Genomic DNA, 16,597 nt, shown 5'->3' on the forward strand with positions numbered 1-16,597 from the left:
GTCAACAAACATTTTCTATTGTTCCACCTGGGATTCAGCTCTCTTAAATCTGGGATTGAGACCTAATATAGGTAAAATTGAAGAAGAGTCTCGCATAATAAAAACACTAACAAAAGACTTTTTTTACAATCTCGTGTAGGAACGGAACACATGGGACGGGGCAATTCAGCGTGCTAGTGTGATTGCATTACCATTAATTACTGCAAGAAAACTACAAATTATGAGAAAAATGGTGAACTGTTAAATCCAAAATCAATTTAATTGTTTCATTTAATCAATTAATAAAGAATATATACCTAAAATATTTTTACAAAGGACCTTATAGCTTTTGCTAATACATTATGGAACATGGTAAATAACAATTGTCTTTTTATTGAAACAGTAAATAACAATTGTCTATCAATGACTATTATTTACAAACCATTTTCTATAATTTGTAACAGAAATCTTATGCACGGCTTAGAACCTCTCTAAACTCAGCTATCATTCTCACAAATACAATGACTTGATTTCCACTGGTATTACATATCTAACCACGTTGGACACAATTTGGGATCAACCTCAATAATGTCACCTGCTGAAACATAAAATTAGTCATTTGATTGATTCTGTTATGGTAGACAAGATCTTATACATGCGGCATCTGCAAGTATACAATGGTAAATATAAACCAGTTCCACGTCAAATCCATTGCAAATCTGTGATAACCCTGTCCCAGAGAAAATGAACATAGCAAATTACTTGAAAGATTCCGAAAAGGAAAAAGTGAGTAGCTTGCAAGAACAACAGAGATGCTAACCTGTATGCAACTTAAAGGCAATTCTTTTATGTAAACTTCAAATGTTCATTTTTCAGAATACAATGTCTCCTCGATCCTCCTAATTACAGTACTCAGACTGCCACCACTTTCCAATGCTTTAACAGCAGCTTGGTGTGCAGCTTTATGCCACTTGAGCAAATTATAAGATTGCAAAACCGACCATCTTGCTTGATTAGACATCTGTTTATTGCAAGAATGTTAAGGTAAAAAATTTAGCATCACGGATGAAAAAATCAAAAGCACCAGCAAATTTAAATCAGAGCAACCAGTTGTGGAAAGACCTCTGCTACAGACAATGGAGGCTCAAGAAGAAGACAGACACTTCTAAATAGATTTTCATCATTTTCTCCACCCTCTGCCTCGCCATAAATAAGAGCCTCAGCTGCAATGCCAGCAAAAAGTACCATACAGTACCTAAACCATTGATTACATAAAACATATCACTTGAAATGCTCAAAACAAAAAACAAGATACTTCAGATGAAAAAAGGGCAAGCGTGAAGGGGGGGGGGGCTTAGGCTAAAGCCTCCAGACAATAAACTGTTTCTGTTTAACATCACCATTGGGACATAGCTAGTTGGGCAAGAAGGCAAGTGTAAGAGAATAAAGATACAGCAAGTAGAATTGAAATAGGAAAATAAATTGATAACTGAAGAATCTAGAACTATCTCGGTAATAAAATCATTTTATTTCACTTTTACAGTTCTACAAACCTAGAGATTAATAGCTTAGGAAAATAGAGACAAAGATAGCATCTTCTATTGGGCTTGTTAGGAGAAAGGAAAATCTGAAAATGTCTTATAGTACGTTGATGGTATTTTGGACTATCTCTTAATATTAGTTTTCATATTTCTCTGTTGTTATCATGATTTGTTTCCCTATTAGATTCGAATTTGGAGTCTTCTATTAGTAAATAGTATAAATAGGTTTTGTATCAAGTTATCAATCATATCAAACTACAATCATAATTCGAAGTATTAATAATTTACTTTCCCTCTTTATCAAATACCCTATGATTTCAGTATATGGTACCAGTGTACCATCCTCCATGGCATGTCCCATCACTATGCTACCATGTTTTGTAATGCTTGGGACTCTAATAATAATTGTGTTCATAATCCTTTTTTGACCATTATGTTGCTTTCCAAGCATCAAGTTTTTGCTCTCGTAGGCATGTGAGGTCCACACACCACCTTCATGGCATCTATTCGCCACGCTGCTAGTCAAGTTTGGTTATTTAACCTTCTGGTTCTAATCTATGGAGACCACTTTAAGATTGTGGGTGTCTCTTGTTTAAGTTTAGTTTTTCCACTATTTGCAGCTCCAGTAGGAACTCCACATGATCTTCTGATTTGTCCTTGTATTTTCGATCCAACCTACGATTGGAGTTTTTCTTCAAAAACACTTATTATTCTCAGTTGTGGTTTGGACTTGTTTTATCTCAGTTGCATTTGGCACTAGTTTTTCTCAGTTGTGGTTTGGCACTGGTTTGGTCTCAGTTGCAATTTGGTATTGACTTCAATTGTAAATATGATGATCTGGATCTACTGATTTTCAATAACAAATTTTACATTTTGTTTATTTTTCTCTTTCAAAGGTTACGTTTGTAACAAGCTTAAAGTTAAGAGGCTTTAGCATGAGAGGGAGTGTAAGAAGATATGAAATATCATATAATAAAACATATCAAGCCTTCTTCAAAAAAATAAAACATATCAAGCGTATTTTTAAACAATCTCCTAATTTGTTTTCATATTTTTTTGTTGTTATCATGATTTGTAATGTGAACCCGGATTACAAAGACAGTAAATTGAAGAAGACAAAGCAATAATGGCAAATTAAGAGTGTATAATTTTGGAAAATCAAAAGAAAATACAATAAGATCCTATTGTCCACAGAGCAAGATCCTTCAGAAAACCAATGCTCTTCCCTTAACAAACTTCATGATTTTACTTGCTACCCTTCTCTCACCACTCAGCATTCTTATAATAGAATTTCCCTTACACAGCTCATTTCCCCATTTCTCTCCTCTCACGCTCAGCCATGTGGAAATTCCCATTTTGTCTTTCTCTATTTCTCTTAACACAAACTTCCCCCACTATATGCCTAGCTACTTCTTTGCTAAGTGTCCTTTCGAACCAACTTTCTCATCCCAGGTCATATCAATTTGTTTTCCTATTTAATTAGGATTTGTAGTCTTGTGTAACAGTGTTTAGTGTTTTGTATTGTATCAAATCACCAAGCATATCAAACTACAATCATAATTCAAAGTCTTTTTTCCTCTATCTGAAACCCTGCAGCTTTAATAGGGCTAAAAGAGGTATCAAACTTTGAGAGCAATGATGAATTGTAATGTTTGTTTTCCAAACTATAAGGCAAAAAGAACTGTACGAATGAAGTCTAAGGCACATCACACACAATTTATTTGACTAATGTCGTCTAATCATGCATTACAAGGTAAATCCACCCTAACTGATGCAGCATTCAATATCACCTGTAACTCTTCAACTAGTGCTTGATTCAAAATATATCTTTATTCATTACTATACTCATACTCACCTGTCAAAAGCTGAACCATCTAGTCGGCCTTCAGCAAGGTCGCTGGCAACTTTTTCATCCCAAAACTGAGTCCCTGCCTAAAAAACAAAGATTTACTGCAACGAAAATGATGTCAAATAATGGAAGAACTTTTTAAAAATACAGAAGCATTTTGTGCATATAAAAACTACAGAACATGAAATGAATCTATACTTGTTGGCTTGGAAGCATGTAATTATTAAAAAAAACAAATCACACATTATCCATTATTGATGACATTGCTGCTTGATCACCGAAATTATACTAGCAGCACTAGTATTAATGAATGTAAAAAGAAATTCAGTCATATTCTGCAAATAAAGAATAGTACCATGCAGAGAAGGATTAGAATCAAAACGAGGATAAAATCTTAAGTATTTTATTTGAAATGACAAAATGTATCAAAATTGTCCGGTCAAATAGATGAAGTATACTAGGAACTAAGTAATCATCTGAACCAATAAGTTATCATATCATGAACAAAAAGAATAAAAAAATACCTGTCCTTGGATACCCATTTGCATTGCAACTATTGGATCTAGAATCACCCCTCGAATTGGGCATCCCATTAGGTAAGCTGAAATTTTATTAGGAGGGGCCATGTAAGGTGTGGCAGCATATAATAATGGGGAATCAAATATGACGTGACCTCTGAAGTTTTAAGAAACAAATGAATATACCTATTAAGAGATGTCCAGCTTCATGAATGAGGATTCGACGCCTATATGGTGGCCAGTAACTTGATATTTGAGCTAGACAGGTACCTCCCAGGAATATAGAATCTGCAAAGGCTAGACCTAATATCACTGCAAGGTTGGGCCTGAGGTCTATTCCTTGTGAAATAAGAAAAGACACGCCACCAAAAAAAGCAAACAAAGCAGTGCTTGAACCATCCGAGAGACCCCACTTCTTTGGAGCAAGTTTAGTCACTGGACAAAAGAAGGAAAGAAAAGTTAAGTAGAAAAACCAGTTTTTGGGCAGTATAGAATTGTATAAATGCTACTAATTCGAAGTGTAACATGACTAAAACAGGAATTTTTAGCAATTTATAGCTAGGGAGAAACTATTGTCAAAAACTCATGTATGCACCTTCCAAACCAGTTGAGGAGCTCAAGACATCTGGTGTTACATTCCTTGGACCCTCCAAAACTATACACAAAGGGAAAATGTAAGTTATTGCAACAAAAAGCTTTATCAAAGTTTACACCACAATAAATAATGTATGGGAAATAATTAACAGTAACACACCAGAAAAAGCCACACAAAAAACAACCAACGCCAAAGAAAAAAACTAGACCTGACCAGGACAGACAAGCATCGCCCTTGCGATAGTCACTGAGACACAACTGTTCAAATTCTAATTTATGTCAAGGAATTTCCTAGTTAAATGTTCACTGCATGTGAAAGTGAATAAAGGAAGGTCACATTAACTGGTTAGTCAGATACTATATGTTACAATTTGACTTTTTTTTTACCGATATTAATTGATTGACTTGCTCTCTAGAATGTCATATCTTGAACTAAAGACGTTTTCCTATACGGCCAGAATTTAGGTCAGATGATTGGCATCAGCTGTAAGTCTAATGACCTCTACCAACTCTGCAACCATCCTCGTTTTTTTTTTGAAGGAAACCATCCTCGTATTTGAAGACCATAATTTCTCCCTTTTGATACATGATTTACTAGGTCAATCTAGTCCTGAAAACTAATAGATACTAGTGCCAATTTATCCACTTTATCTTGAGACTCATGTCAACTTAGAAAACAAACTCGCAATTCTTTTCCAGATCGAGTCAAAACAGAGTCCAAGTACTTTCTTACATACACCGATAATCAATCATGTTTTACTTGGTTATTTTGCATGAAAAATTGATCTGAATTGTTCTCATTTTTAGCAATTCTAGCATGAGATAAAAATACAATTTATTGTTCCCATTCCTACTTTGTGCAGAGGCAATGCTTGTCAATACTTAGAATCATAAATTAGGATTTCAATAGCCACTAACTGATAAAACTTAGTACTAAATCGTGTATTGCAGAATATTAGTGGTTTGTTAAACTTCAGCTTGGCTATAACACAATTGCACCACGATAGCGGTATAGCCTCTATTTGACAACATTGAGTACATATAATCTATATGCTAATATGAGTGGATTCATTCACATGTAATTCATGTTCTCTCTTTCTCAACGCAGTTCATGGCACAAAAAGAATAACAATAATAGCTAGAGGAAATGCATCAATAGAATTAATCACCAAACAAACATAACCAAGACTATGTTCTCACTTTCATAATCTTACCAATTTTTAAGGACCAGCTCTCTTTAATATGCTGTTAAACAAAAGTTTGTGATTCGATTTATATCTAACACACAACTCTACCTTATACTAAAATTCAAATGGGGGTAATATGAAAACAACTTGATCATAGAGACACTCATACATGTTAGAAAGAAACACTCCTAAAGCGAAGTGGTAAGTGATAACAAAAGATTGGTTTTGAGTTTTAGAGTGAATCCTTGAGAAAGCAAAAGCCCCACTGTAATCCCTAAGAACAACAAACATCAACCATATGTTTGTTCAACGGTTTGGTGTGGTGCTAATGAAGAAAACTGGGTAATGACAATTGTGTACATCTGATTGAATTTCAAGATGAATTGATTTTTTAGATGATAAAGTAGAATCACTTTTAAAGTGTAATATATAAAGAACTGTGTTGTTGTCCCATGCCCATTTTTGGCTGATATGTTGGGATTTTCCGCCATAATCCAATATGACGGCGCCACAAAGCAGCTGGTAGAGCGGGTTTTTGGCTCTTTGCCATGGACTGTCATCCGCCATAAACAACACCGTTCTTTATATATTACACTTTAAAAGTGATTCTACTTTATCATCTAAAAAATCAATTCTTCTAAGCTCATTTTTACAATACCATTGTTGGTGCTTGTGGTACAAACCTAGTTTGGATCACTCTCACTATTGTGATGCGTTTGCACCCATTGTGCTTAAGAAAACTTATACAGTATATATCATTGCCAAGTAAAAAACAACTTGTTGATACTAAATCTTTCAAAATCAATTTTCATAACATCGGTTCTACCAAAATCTAAAACAAATTGACCCTCAATCTTTTGAAGTAATGTAATTGGTTAATATTAACAAAAAGGACTAACATTCGGAAATTTTAAAGACGGCAAAAAATTTAACATTCAAATGAACTAATCTCAGTCATCACTCTGTTCATCAGTTGCCAAATTTTTCATAGATTGGGGATTTACTCTGAGTTTCATATATAACAAAAATCGTGTAATCAAACCATCCAATGTTCACAGAGTAACATCATTGCATCCATTGAATACCAAAACAGGCTCACACTATGTGTATGTCTATCAGTGTTATCAAATAGTTGCCATACTATAGCTCTATAAAGTAATCGAATTTTAACAAACCACTATTGTTATGTGATAAGTATTTTAGTATAAAATATTATCAAATACTAGCGCTATAGCATAGCAAAATTTGAACAAACTACTATTTTTTGCAATCCGTGATAGAAAACACTAGTGTCTCTATTATTTTATTTTACTTTTGGAAACTCGGTCTCGAGTCCAAGGACCGACTAATCCGGAGACCAATCTCATTGTTTACTAGTGGAGCCCAATTGAAGCCTGAGCCAAGCCCTCTATGGACTGGACCAATACAGGAATTGCTAGCATCAGGAGGTTGAATTTGAGACCTAGGGTGTGTTTGGCAAGACATATTTTTGAGCTTATAGCTTATGTCTTATAAGCTCATTTGAGCAAAAAAGACCTGTTCAATAACGGTCACATTCTCACGAGCTTATAGCTTATTTTTACTAGCTTATAGCGTTTTTTAATAAGCTAATTCAAGTAGCTTATGGCTTAAAGCTTATAGCTTATCATTATTTATCTCAATTTTACCCATGTAATCTTAATCGAAAAAATAATAATAAATATTAATTAAATATTTTTTTTATGTCATTTCATATTTATAAGCTAGTTCAACCGCTAATTTTACCAGACACTATAAATCAATCAGCTATCCGCTATAAGTTCATCCGATATAAGTTAACTCATCAGTTATACGCTATTTTTTACCAAACACTACAAATCTAATCAGCTATAAGCTAGCTTATCAGCTATCCACTATAAGTTCATCCGATATAAGTTAACTTATCAATTATCCGCTATTTTTTTACCAAATAGAGCCCTAAGCACACTCCGAGGTCACAAGCCTACACATTCAGGCCCCTGGATTACTAGTGTCTATTCAGAACGATAAAATAATTGAACAAACTCTACTTTCTGCTATGAAGATAAACAATTAAAATTGAAAACTCACCAATATTTCTGCATTTACCAAAATTAGGCAAAAAACCTCTATCCTTAAGAAACTTATAAGCATTCGCAACAAGTTTCATATTATCCGCATTCATACACGTATCAAGAACTTCCCAATCCCTCTGCGGACCGAACATCTCCAACTCACGGAACCGAGACCGAGTCAACTCGGCCACCAGAGAATCTCCATCGGTGAACGGCTCCGCAGTTACGCGTTGTTCGGTTTCGAGGGATTTTAGGAAACTGAGAGCTCCCGCGAGGTCCTTTCGTTTTACTGCTTCTTCGTAGTCGCGCCATTCTTTGAAGGCGGTGAGTGGTCGGAGACGGAGAGGATTGCGTGTCGCCGGAGGGAAAGTGCGGGAAAATTGAGGGGAGGTGAGAAAATGAGGGAAAATTTGGAGGTGAGAGGGAGAGGAAGACATGGTCATCGAAAAACATTAAAAACGAAGAATAATTAAAAAAAATTATATTGATGATTTAATAGGATACTTTTATGATATATTTTGTTTTCAAAACAGAGAGGATGAAAAATGATTTTGACCAAAATATTAGTTTTTTTTTAATACATTGACCAAAATATTTTTTTTGTTGTTTTTTTCCCAATACCGCATAAACCAAAGTTTAAGTGACAAACTCTTCTTAAAGTTTAACTATGTTGCATGTCTAAAGGAATTCAGAAATTGATTAAGTTAAAAGATATTTGTGTCATCTCGTTTAAACGTTCTTAGGTTGTTGTATTTTATGTAAAGAACAAAATATTTGTTATTTTGGTAAAGTAAGTTATCATTGCTAAATCATGAAGCGCTTGAATGATCTTAGAATCGAACGAACAAGAATACAAATATTTGCATGTAAGTCACTCCAACATTTCATTAATTTCTTGTTTGATAGACAAATTATCGGTCAGTTCCACCACTTATTTTGAAAGACTCTCTTCTATTGATACTTTTATTATCAATAATAAAATGTTATAACATTTTTCTTTCAAAAAAATTATAATACTTTTTTTGTCTATATTATCGGTCTTCATGGTTATCTTGTCTCGGGCGACTATGATTAATAATTAAGGTAATTGTTGTCACATGATTCCTAGTTAATTTTTCTTTATTTAAGTTTTTTTTTTTAGAAAGACAAAGATCGCGCTTAAAGAGCGTCTGAATTTAGACATAAAATATGCACGTCGGTTGCCTTGATTAAGCACAAGTTGAAAATAGATTATTAGAATAATATTGGAGACTAATTTAGTTGATACTCATTTACTGTCATTAAGGTGTAATTATTTGGTTTCAATTGCTTTCAATTATATTTCCCTCTTTAGATGATTGTGCTCCCCGATTTTCGGATATCAAACCATTGATTGATTTGAATCGTCAATCTTTGAACTCTCAATTTTTATTCGTGGGAAGGGAAAAAATGAGTAAAAACCCTTATCGAGACTTTGGATTCGGGGGTTGGTTTCGAATAGGGAAGGTGTTAAGCACCCTAAACGACTTCGGTACTCCGAAGGAACCGCTTACCTAGATTATCTTGTGCTAAATTCGTTTGGCTTACTTGAAAAAATTATTACCAAAAAAATCTAAGTGAAAGAATGGAGGGAGAAGAAGTATGTTTTTGGTTATTTTTATTTGATTTGGAAGGACAAGTCCTCTGCCTACGTACCCTTTTTGGGAAAGGGATCAAAACCGACGTAGTTCCACTAAAAAATTTCTTTGGTGGGTTAGGTTGATTTTAAGATTTTTGAAAATGGGTTTTAAGAAGAGAAAGAGGCCTCAAGGCATGAGATAAAAAAAAATGAGTGAGGTTGATTGATTTTAAATTTTGAAAATGATTGAAGTTGAATTAAAATTGATTGAGAGTTTGATTAAGAAAATAAAGGAAAAATGTTATTAAGAAAATGATTTTGAAGTTGTGCATATTTGATTTTTTGAGAAAATGATTTTTCTAAACTAACGGTGAAAACTAACGTAACGTCGTAGAAAAACGAGCGGAAAGCGGTAAATAAATTGTGGTAGTGTCGGTGCTTGTGTTACCTACATTATTACATCAATTCCTAAATACAACCCTAAGGCCTTTATGCCAAAATAAAATGCAAGAAATAAAACTTACATCAATTTCCTATTTATACACACTAAGTCAATGACAAAATAAAATGATGAGAAAATTAAATGTGCATGCTATGATTCAAAACAAAAATTAAATCGTTAGTAAGCATAAGAAATATCATGGTGAATGAGACATAAGTAATAAAAAGCAAGGAATTAAGACAAGCAACAATTAAGATCATCATATAAGAAATAAACAAAAAAATTTAAAAGAAAACAAATAGGATAGATTTTTAAAAATTAGAGAAAATTAAAATGGTGAGAACAATATTTTTGGAATTTTTTCTAAACACAAAAATGTCAAAAAGTGTAAAAAAACAGTATTTAAAAATAAAGACAATTAAAAATAAGAAATAAAAAAATATTGGCTCAGCAGAATCTAATCTGGACCGTTGGATGAATCCAGAGGTCCAGATCTGAATCCCAAGATCTCATCACAGCCATTGGATCAACGATCCAAAGGTTAAAAAAAACAGCACAAAAATAGAAAAAAATACCACAGGAAACACAGTGACCGTCAGATCAAAGATCTGACGGTTTAAACAAAAAGCATACCAATGTTCATCCAAAGAGACACACACATGATTCAAAATCAAAACAGACAATAGCCATCAGATCAAGGAACGATCCAGATCTGATGACTCACAACGCGAGGGAGCACTAAATTGAAGTATACGCGCGTGTACAGGAAAGTACAAAAATATAGTAGTATAAAAAGAATCTTTACCAAAAAAACAACACAACTACACAAAAACTCTCTCTCTAAATTTTCTAGTGAGAGAAGGTCTGCAAGTGCAGCCTTCTTCTCCGACGTGAGCTGCAGCTTCCGACGTGGTGGTTGCCGGCCAACAGGCGGCGCCGCCGCGTCGGAGAACGAAACACCTCCGTTCAAAAAAACTTTCTACATTTTCAGATATCCTTTTTTCTCTAGATTACGAAAATCAACTTAGTTTTTGAAGAAAATGTTTGAAAAAAGCTAGATCTTGACTTAAAGAAAATGAAGGAAGAATTTTCTACCTCTTCCTCTGTCTCTGCTTTCGATCTGTTCCGGTCCGATCTGTTCCGGTCCGATCTACTCTACGTTTCGGTCCGATCTTCTTCTTCCTTTACTTCGGATCTGCTCAAAGAACGGGTTGTGTTGTTGTTTAGCTACGAAACGGTTAGTATGGTGCAGTAACACTGTCTTTCGAGCTCCTTGTGGATGAATGGATCCGAGTCTGTACGAAGGTTTTATGATGATGATTTTGTTGTGTTTGAGTTGTTGGTAAATTGTGGTTGAATGGATCGGTTAGAAAATGTGTTGCGAGTTATACGATTTGTTTCACTGGTGGAAAATTTTGTGTTGATTGTTCTTGATAATCGGTGAAGTGTTCTTAGGAATTATGAAAGAAAAGTGATTTTTGATCCAAGATAATTTTTGGCTGCCGTAAAAATGTATTAGTGTGAAATTCAGTGCAGCCCCCTCTCCCCAATGATTGGACAGTGTACTTATAGTGACAAAATAGGGTTGGCTCTGGTACACATCAAAGACCAAAATACCCCTGTTGGAGACTTGGGGATAAAGACTTAACAAATAAAAATAATAAGAAACAAAAAACAGAAAAATAAAAAATGACAAATAAAATAAAAATAAAATATTAATTAATAATAATAAAAAAAAAAGTCCCTTCGAAATCTGACATGAGGTACTTCAAAGTATCCTCCCTGCCGAAATTTTGTCTGAAATGATTAAAAGGACGCGATTTTTAAAATATGATTAAACCTTTTAAAATGACTTGATTATTATGACTAACAAGACTATAAAATGCGCTCAAAAAGTTATAAAAATGCAGATAAAAGTTTTTAAATGATTAAAGAAGAAAAACACGAGTTTTAAATGGTAAAAAAACGAATAGAAGAGAATGTGGACTATTTCAAAATATGGACAAAGAAGATTTTAAATGGTCCAAATTTGGGGTATGACAATGATATCCAGGGATTTGGTGTAATTACCCTGATGTAGGACAAGCTGTACATTGTGTATATAAATCAGCCTTTGAGCATCAATATGAATAACACATTCTGCCTCATCCTATTTCTTTATGGCATCAGAGCTAGGTCCTGAGAACCTGTCGATGACTAGTATGGCAGGGAAAAAGGATGATGGCAACAAGATAAATGACAAATCCAACAAAGATGAAAGGAAACAAATCTCTCCCTACGATCTGTATTCAAATGATAACCCAGGAAATATCATAACCCAGGTACAATTGAAGGGTGAAAATTATGATGAATGGGCTCGTGCCGTCCAAGGCTCTTTGAGGGCAAGACGAAAATTTCGATTCGTAGACGGATCGATTGAAAAACCTGATGATGCTGCTCCTGAAATTGATGATTGGTGGACGGTCAATTCCATGATTGTTTCATGGATTCTCAATACGATTGAACCGAAACTTCGATCGACAATCACATACAGGGAGAATGCGAAAGAATTGTGGGATGATATTGAACAGAGGTTTTCTATTTCAAATGGACCTCGCATCCAACAATTAAAGTCTGAATTGGCGAATTGCAAGCAGAATGGAGACTCGATTGTGACCTATTTTGGACGGCTTAAGAAGTTGTGGGATGAACTGAATGATCTCGACAAAATACCCGTTTGCACATGCAATGGGTGTAAGTGCGGCATATCTGCAGCGCTGAACAAGAAGAGAGAAGAGGAGAAGCTTCACCAGTTTCTGATGGGCCTTGATGATTCTCAGTTCAGGACTGTGCGGTCTAATGTCTTGAGTCTAGACCCGCTGCCGAATCTAAACAGGGTATACCAGATGGTGGTGCAAGAGGAGAGAGTTGGCATGATGATGCGAGGTAAGGAAGAACGTGGAGATCCAATCGCCTTTGCTGTCAAGTCTGGAAGAACATCAGGATGGGAAAAGAAATCTCATACAGGGTCCCAGAGACCATGCTCACATTGTAAACGTCTTGGGCATGATGTCGACACATGTTTTCTAGTGGTGGGTTATCCAAATTGGTGGGGAGATAGACCACGATATGAAGGTCGTGAGGTTGGACGCGGAAAGCAGATGCATCAGTCAATTAGTGGTGCAGGAAAAGGAAGAGGCAATAATGCAAAGGTGAATATGGCACAAGTTGTTGATGACACTAAAGCAGTGATGAATGACAGAAAGGATGAAGATGATCAGGTATTGCCGGGATTGAGTTCAAAGCAGTGGAATGCTCTTCTCAATGCGATTAATGCACAAAAAGGTGGGACTAGTACAAGACTGACAGGTAAGAATCCATGAATTATTGACACGGGTGCCTCCCATCATATGACTGGCGCTCTTGTTTACATGAATGATGTTCGAGATATAGAGCCTTGTCCTGTTGGATTGCCCAATGGGACACAAACATATGCAACGAAAGTAGGAACAGTCACTATTGGTGACAAGTTGATGTTGAAGCATGTTCTTTTTGTCCCTAAATTGAATTGCAATCTCCTATCAATATCTCAACTTTTAGATGATGCTGATTATATTGTTCACTTTACTAAAACAATGTGTGTTATACAGGACCGCACTTCGAGGATGACGATTGGAGCGGGTGAACAATTTGAGGGGCTTTATGTGCTTAGTGTGGTGACACCAGTTCGTGCATGCCAAGTGTTATACCCTGATTTTGGACCTAAAAATACTCATTTAAATTTCCTTTTTAACACTGATACTTGTCAATTCGCTGTTGTCTTACTCTGAATCTTTACTCTCGTTTCACCTGCATAGTTTACCGTCTCTGTCTCAAAGTACGTTCAAGCTCGATTTTCTTACATAAAATTATTCAAAGTGTCTGTTCTTGCATTATAAGTCATTTAAGAGCTCTCTGAAACATCGCATTACTTTTTCTTGCATTTTATTTCAAAAAATCATACAAAAGGGTATTTCGGTCATTTCTTGCAGTGGAACCTATTTTAGTCCCTGTGTTTGCCTCTGAGTCTTTTCAACTTGTCTGTACAAATCATTGTTGAGTCTTTGTTTAAAAATCATTTCAAAAATTGCATTTGAGTCAGTTTGGGTCAGTTTAGTCCCTAGGGGCATTTTGGTCTTTTCCTGTCACAATTTCGGCAGGGAGGTATTTTAAAATACCTCATGTCAGTAACTGGTTCATTTTAGTCCTTTTGTTGATTTTATTTTTTGTTTCACTTTACGTTTTGTTCAATTTACCAATTTTAGTTCAATTTTATTTTAATTACATTCTGGTCCCTCAAATAGTTTCCAGAATTGCATTTTATTCCAAAAATTCTTAAATTTACTTTTTAGTCCTTTTTTTATATATTGCAGTTTAGTCCTCAATTTCACTTTTTTGCAGAAAGGTCCTTAAAGCACAAATTGCCCAAGGCCGAGCCAAATCAAGTTCATAACAGGTGTCACCATTTCATTGGTCAAGATCACAAGTGGCAGGTTATAAATAGCCAAGTGTCAGAGTCAAGCCATAGAATACACGCCACATCACAAACAAAAATCAGATTCTCTCTCTCCATTCAGTTAGATCGAAACCCAGAAAATCATCAAGAACATAGAGAAAAATCACAAACCCTAATTCACAAATTCATCAAAATTCATCCAAATTCAACCGTTTTTCTTGGATTTTCTTACGGTTCTCAGTGATTCATCACTGAATCATCATCATTGAACCATTCCCTTCGCAATTCCAGTGCGAATTCATCACCATCAGTGACGAACTCAAGCACGATCACGAAGGATCTGAGAAGAAGAGGGAAAGAAGATGAAGATCTAAACCGGTGAAGAAGAAGAAGCAAGAACACCGATTTATTTTCGGATTCAAGAACGAAGTCAACAACAGCATCAAATCGAAGATCTCTGAAGGATCTCTGATTCGAAATTTTCCAGAAAATCACAGGTAAACTCAAACCTCATCCCTTCCTTCTCAAGAACATCATCAGAGACGAATCGATGTAGATCCTTGAGGTTTTAAAAAGTTTCTTTCAAAAAATTTCAAAAAACCTAAAATTATTTTCAAAACCGTAAACAATTTCTCCGATCTACATCAATTCAAAGCTTGCATGCCAATTCTAATATCAGATTTGTGTTTAGATTGAAGAGACGAGTGATTTAGGTTTAGTTTGGGTGAGATCTGGAAATTTAGGTCATCGGAATCTGGAGTTCTCGCCGGAGACGATGAAGATTCCGGCGGACCTTTGAAGGTTCCGGCCGATCTTCATCCTCTCCAGCCGTTTCCTGCAGAAACCGGCGAGGAGGGAAGAGAGAAGAGAGAGAGAGCGTGCAAGTTAGAGAGAGAAAGAAGGAAAGGAAATGAATTGGACCGGAGTCCGTGTCCTTATATAGGCGCTTAGACCGGTCCGGTTTGTCTTCCTTCATTCTGAGCCCTTAGATCTAGGTCTTAGCTTCCTGGATCAATCTGATGGTCCCTGTGCATCCGGATTTTTGTGAGATTGGTTTGGGCCTATTTCCTGTACGTTTTTTGCTTTTTCTTGCTATTTACACCCTATTTCTTGCTGATTGAACCCCTACTTGCTCAATTTTTTCTCTCAAAAATTCTAGAAAAATTCCTATTGTTTTTTAATTCATTTTTGATATTTTTTATGATGCTTTTCACATGTTAAAAAAGTGATAAAAATATAGATGTCATTTTCTTGTTTAATTTGTTCTTTTTGACCTAATTTTTGTGAATTTCTTGCCATATTTTTTTCCTCATAAATTTTGGCACATGTTATGAACAATTAGTATACAATTTTATGATAAATGTGATGTTGATTTTATGATTGTGCTACTGTTTTGGTATGATTTGTGTGTTTCTTGCATTTTAAGCAACTTTTCTTCTCAATATATCTTGGTTATTTTCACCATTTCTTCACCATTTTATTTCATATTCAATTGATTACTTTTTCCTATCACTCATGTTATATTTTTTCATCTTGTTTTGCTAACATTGTTGACTCATGTTTCACTCATCTCATAGCATCTCACCTCATCATTCTCATTTCTATTAGAATAGGTTTTATTTCTTGCAATTTTTCCTTTTTTTGTATTTCCAATGGTTATGTAATATTTTAGGCTAGTTTAAATTCATCTTTTAAAATTCTTGCAAGACCATAGCATGTATTTAGGACTCGATGTAAAGGACTATGGACACTATAAGTGATGTACACCGACACGAGCACCGACACATGCACACACCCCACATGGATATTCTAGATGCATGATTAGGGAATGTATGTTTAGATGTATGCTTAGGTTTTACAATGCTTAGACAAAAATCATTTTCCCAAAAAAAAATGTGAATAACCTCACTTGAAAACCTTTTTTCCAAATTAGGAGTCAAAACTCCTCGTTTTTCCTTTTATTTCCTTAAGTAAAAATCTTAATGAATTTTAATCATACTTAGACTCTATTTTGCAAAAAGTAACTAATTCCACCTCACATTTTCCAAATCTCATGCCCTTGAGGCCTCTCGTCTCCATTCTTCAAAATTCCTTTTTCAAACCTAAAATCAACCAACAAAAACAAAAACAATTTTCGAGAATGAACTACGTTTGGTTTTGATCCCTTAAAAGGGTACGTAGGCAATGAGTTAAAACTCCTCCAAGCCAAGTAAAATAAAATCTCAATCATCTTCTCTCCCCCCATTCTTCACTCAAATAAAACTTCTTTTTTTAATAAGTAGGCAATAAAAAATAAAGCGTAGAAAGAAACTTAGGAGAACGGTTCTTATGGAATACCATAATC

The 16,597-nt window shown here is 35.0% G+C and overlaps 1 protein-coding gene across 1 annotated transcript; it reads right to left on the reverse strand.

Annotated features, from left to right (window-relative positions):
• Positions 1-302: 302 nt before the first annotated feature.
• On the reverse strand, positions 303-8,220 carry LOC11446781 (uncharacterized). Its single transcript, XM_003596041.4, has 8 exons — positions 7,757-8,220; positions 4,483-4,542; positions 4,074-4,322; positions 3,894-3,970; positions 3,376-3,452; positions 1,102-1,234; positions 800-1,000; positions 303-709 (listed from the first exon to the last, which is right to left on the reverse strand). Exons 1-7 carry the CDS (start codon positions 8,181-8,183, stop codon positions 845-847), a joined length of 1,179 nt encoding a protein of 392 aa, XP_003596089.2. The 5' UTR covers positions 8,184-8,220; the 3' UTR covers positions 303-709; positions 800-844.
• Positions 8,221-16,597: the final 8,377 nt, after the last annotated feature.

The sequence above is a fragment of the Medicago truncatula genome, chromosome 2 (genome assembly GCF_003473485.1).
Source record: "Medicago truncatula cultivar Jemalong A17 chromosome 2, MtrunA17r5.0-ANR, whole genome shotgun sequence".
Taxonomy (NCBI): domain Eukaryota; kingdom Viridiplantae; phylum Streptophyta; class Magnoliopsida; order Fabales; family Fabaceae; genus Medicago; species Medicago truncatula.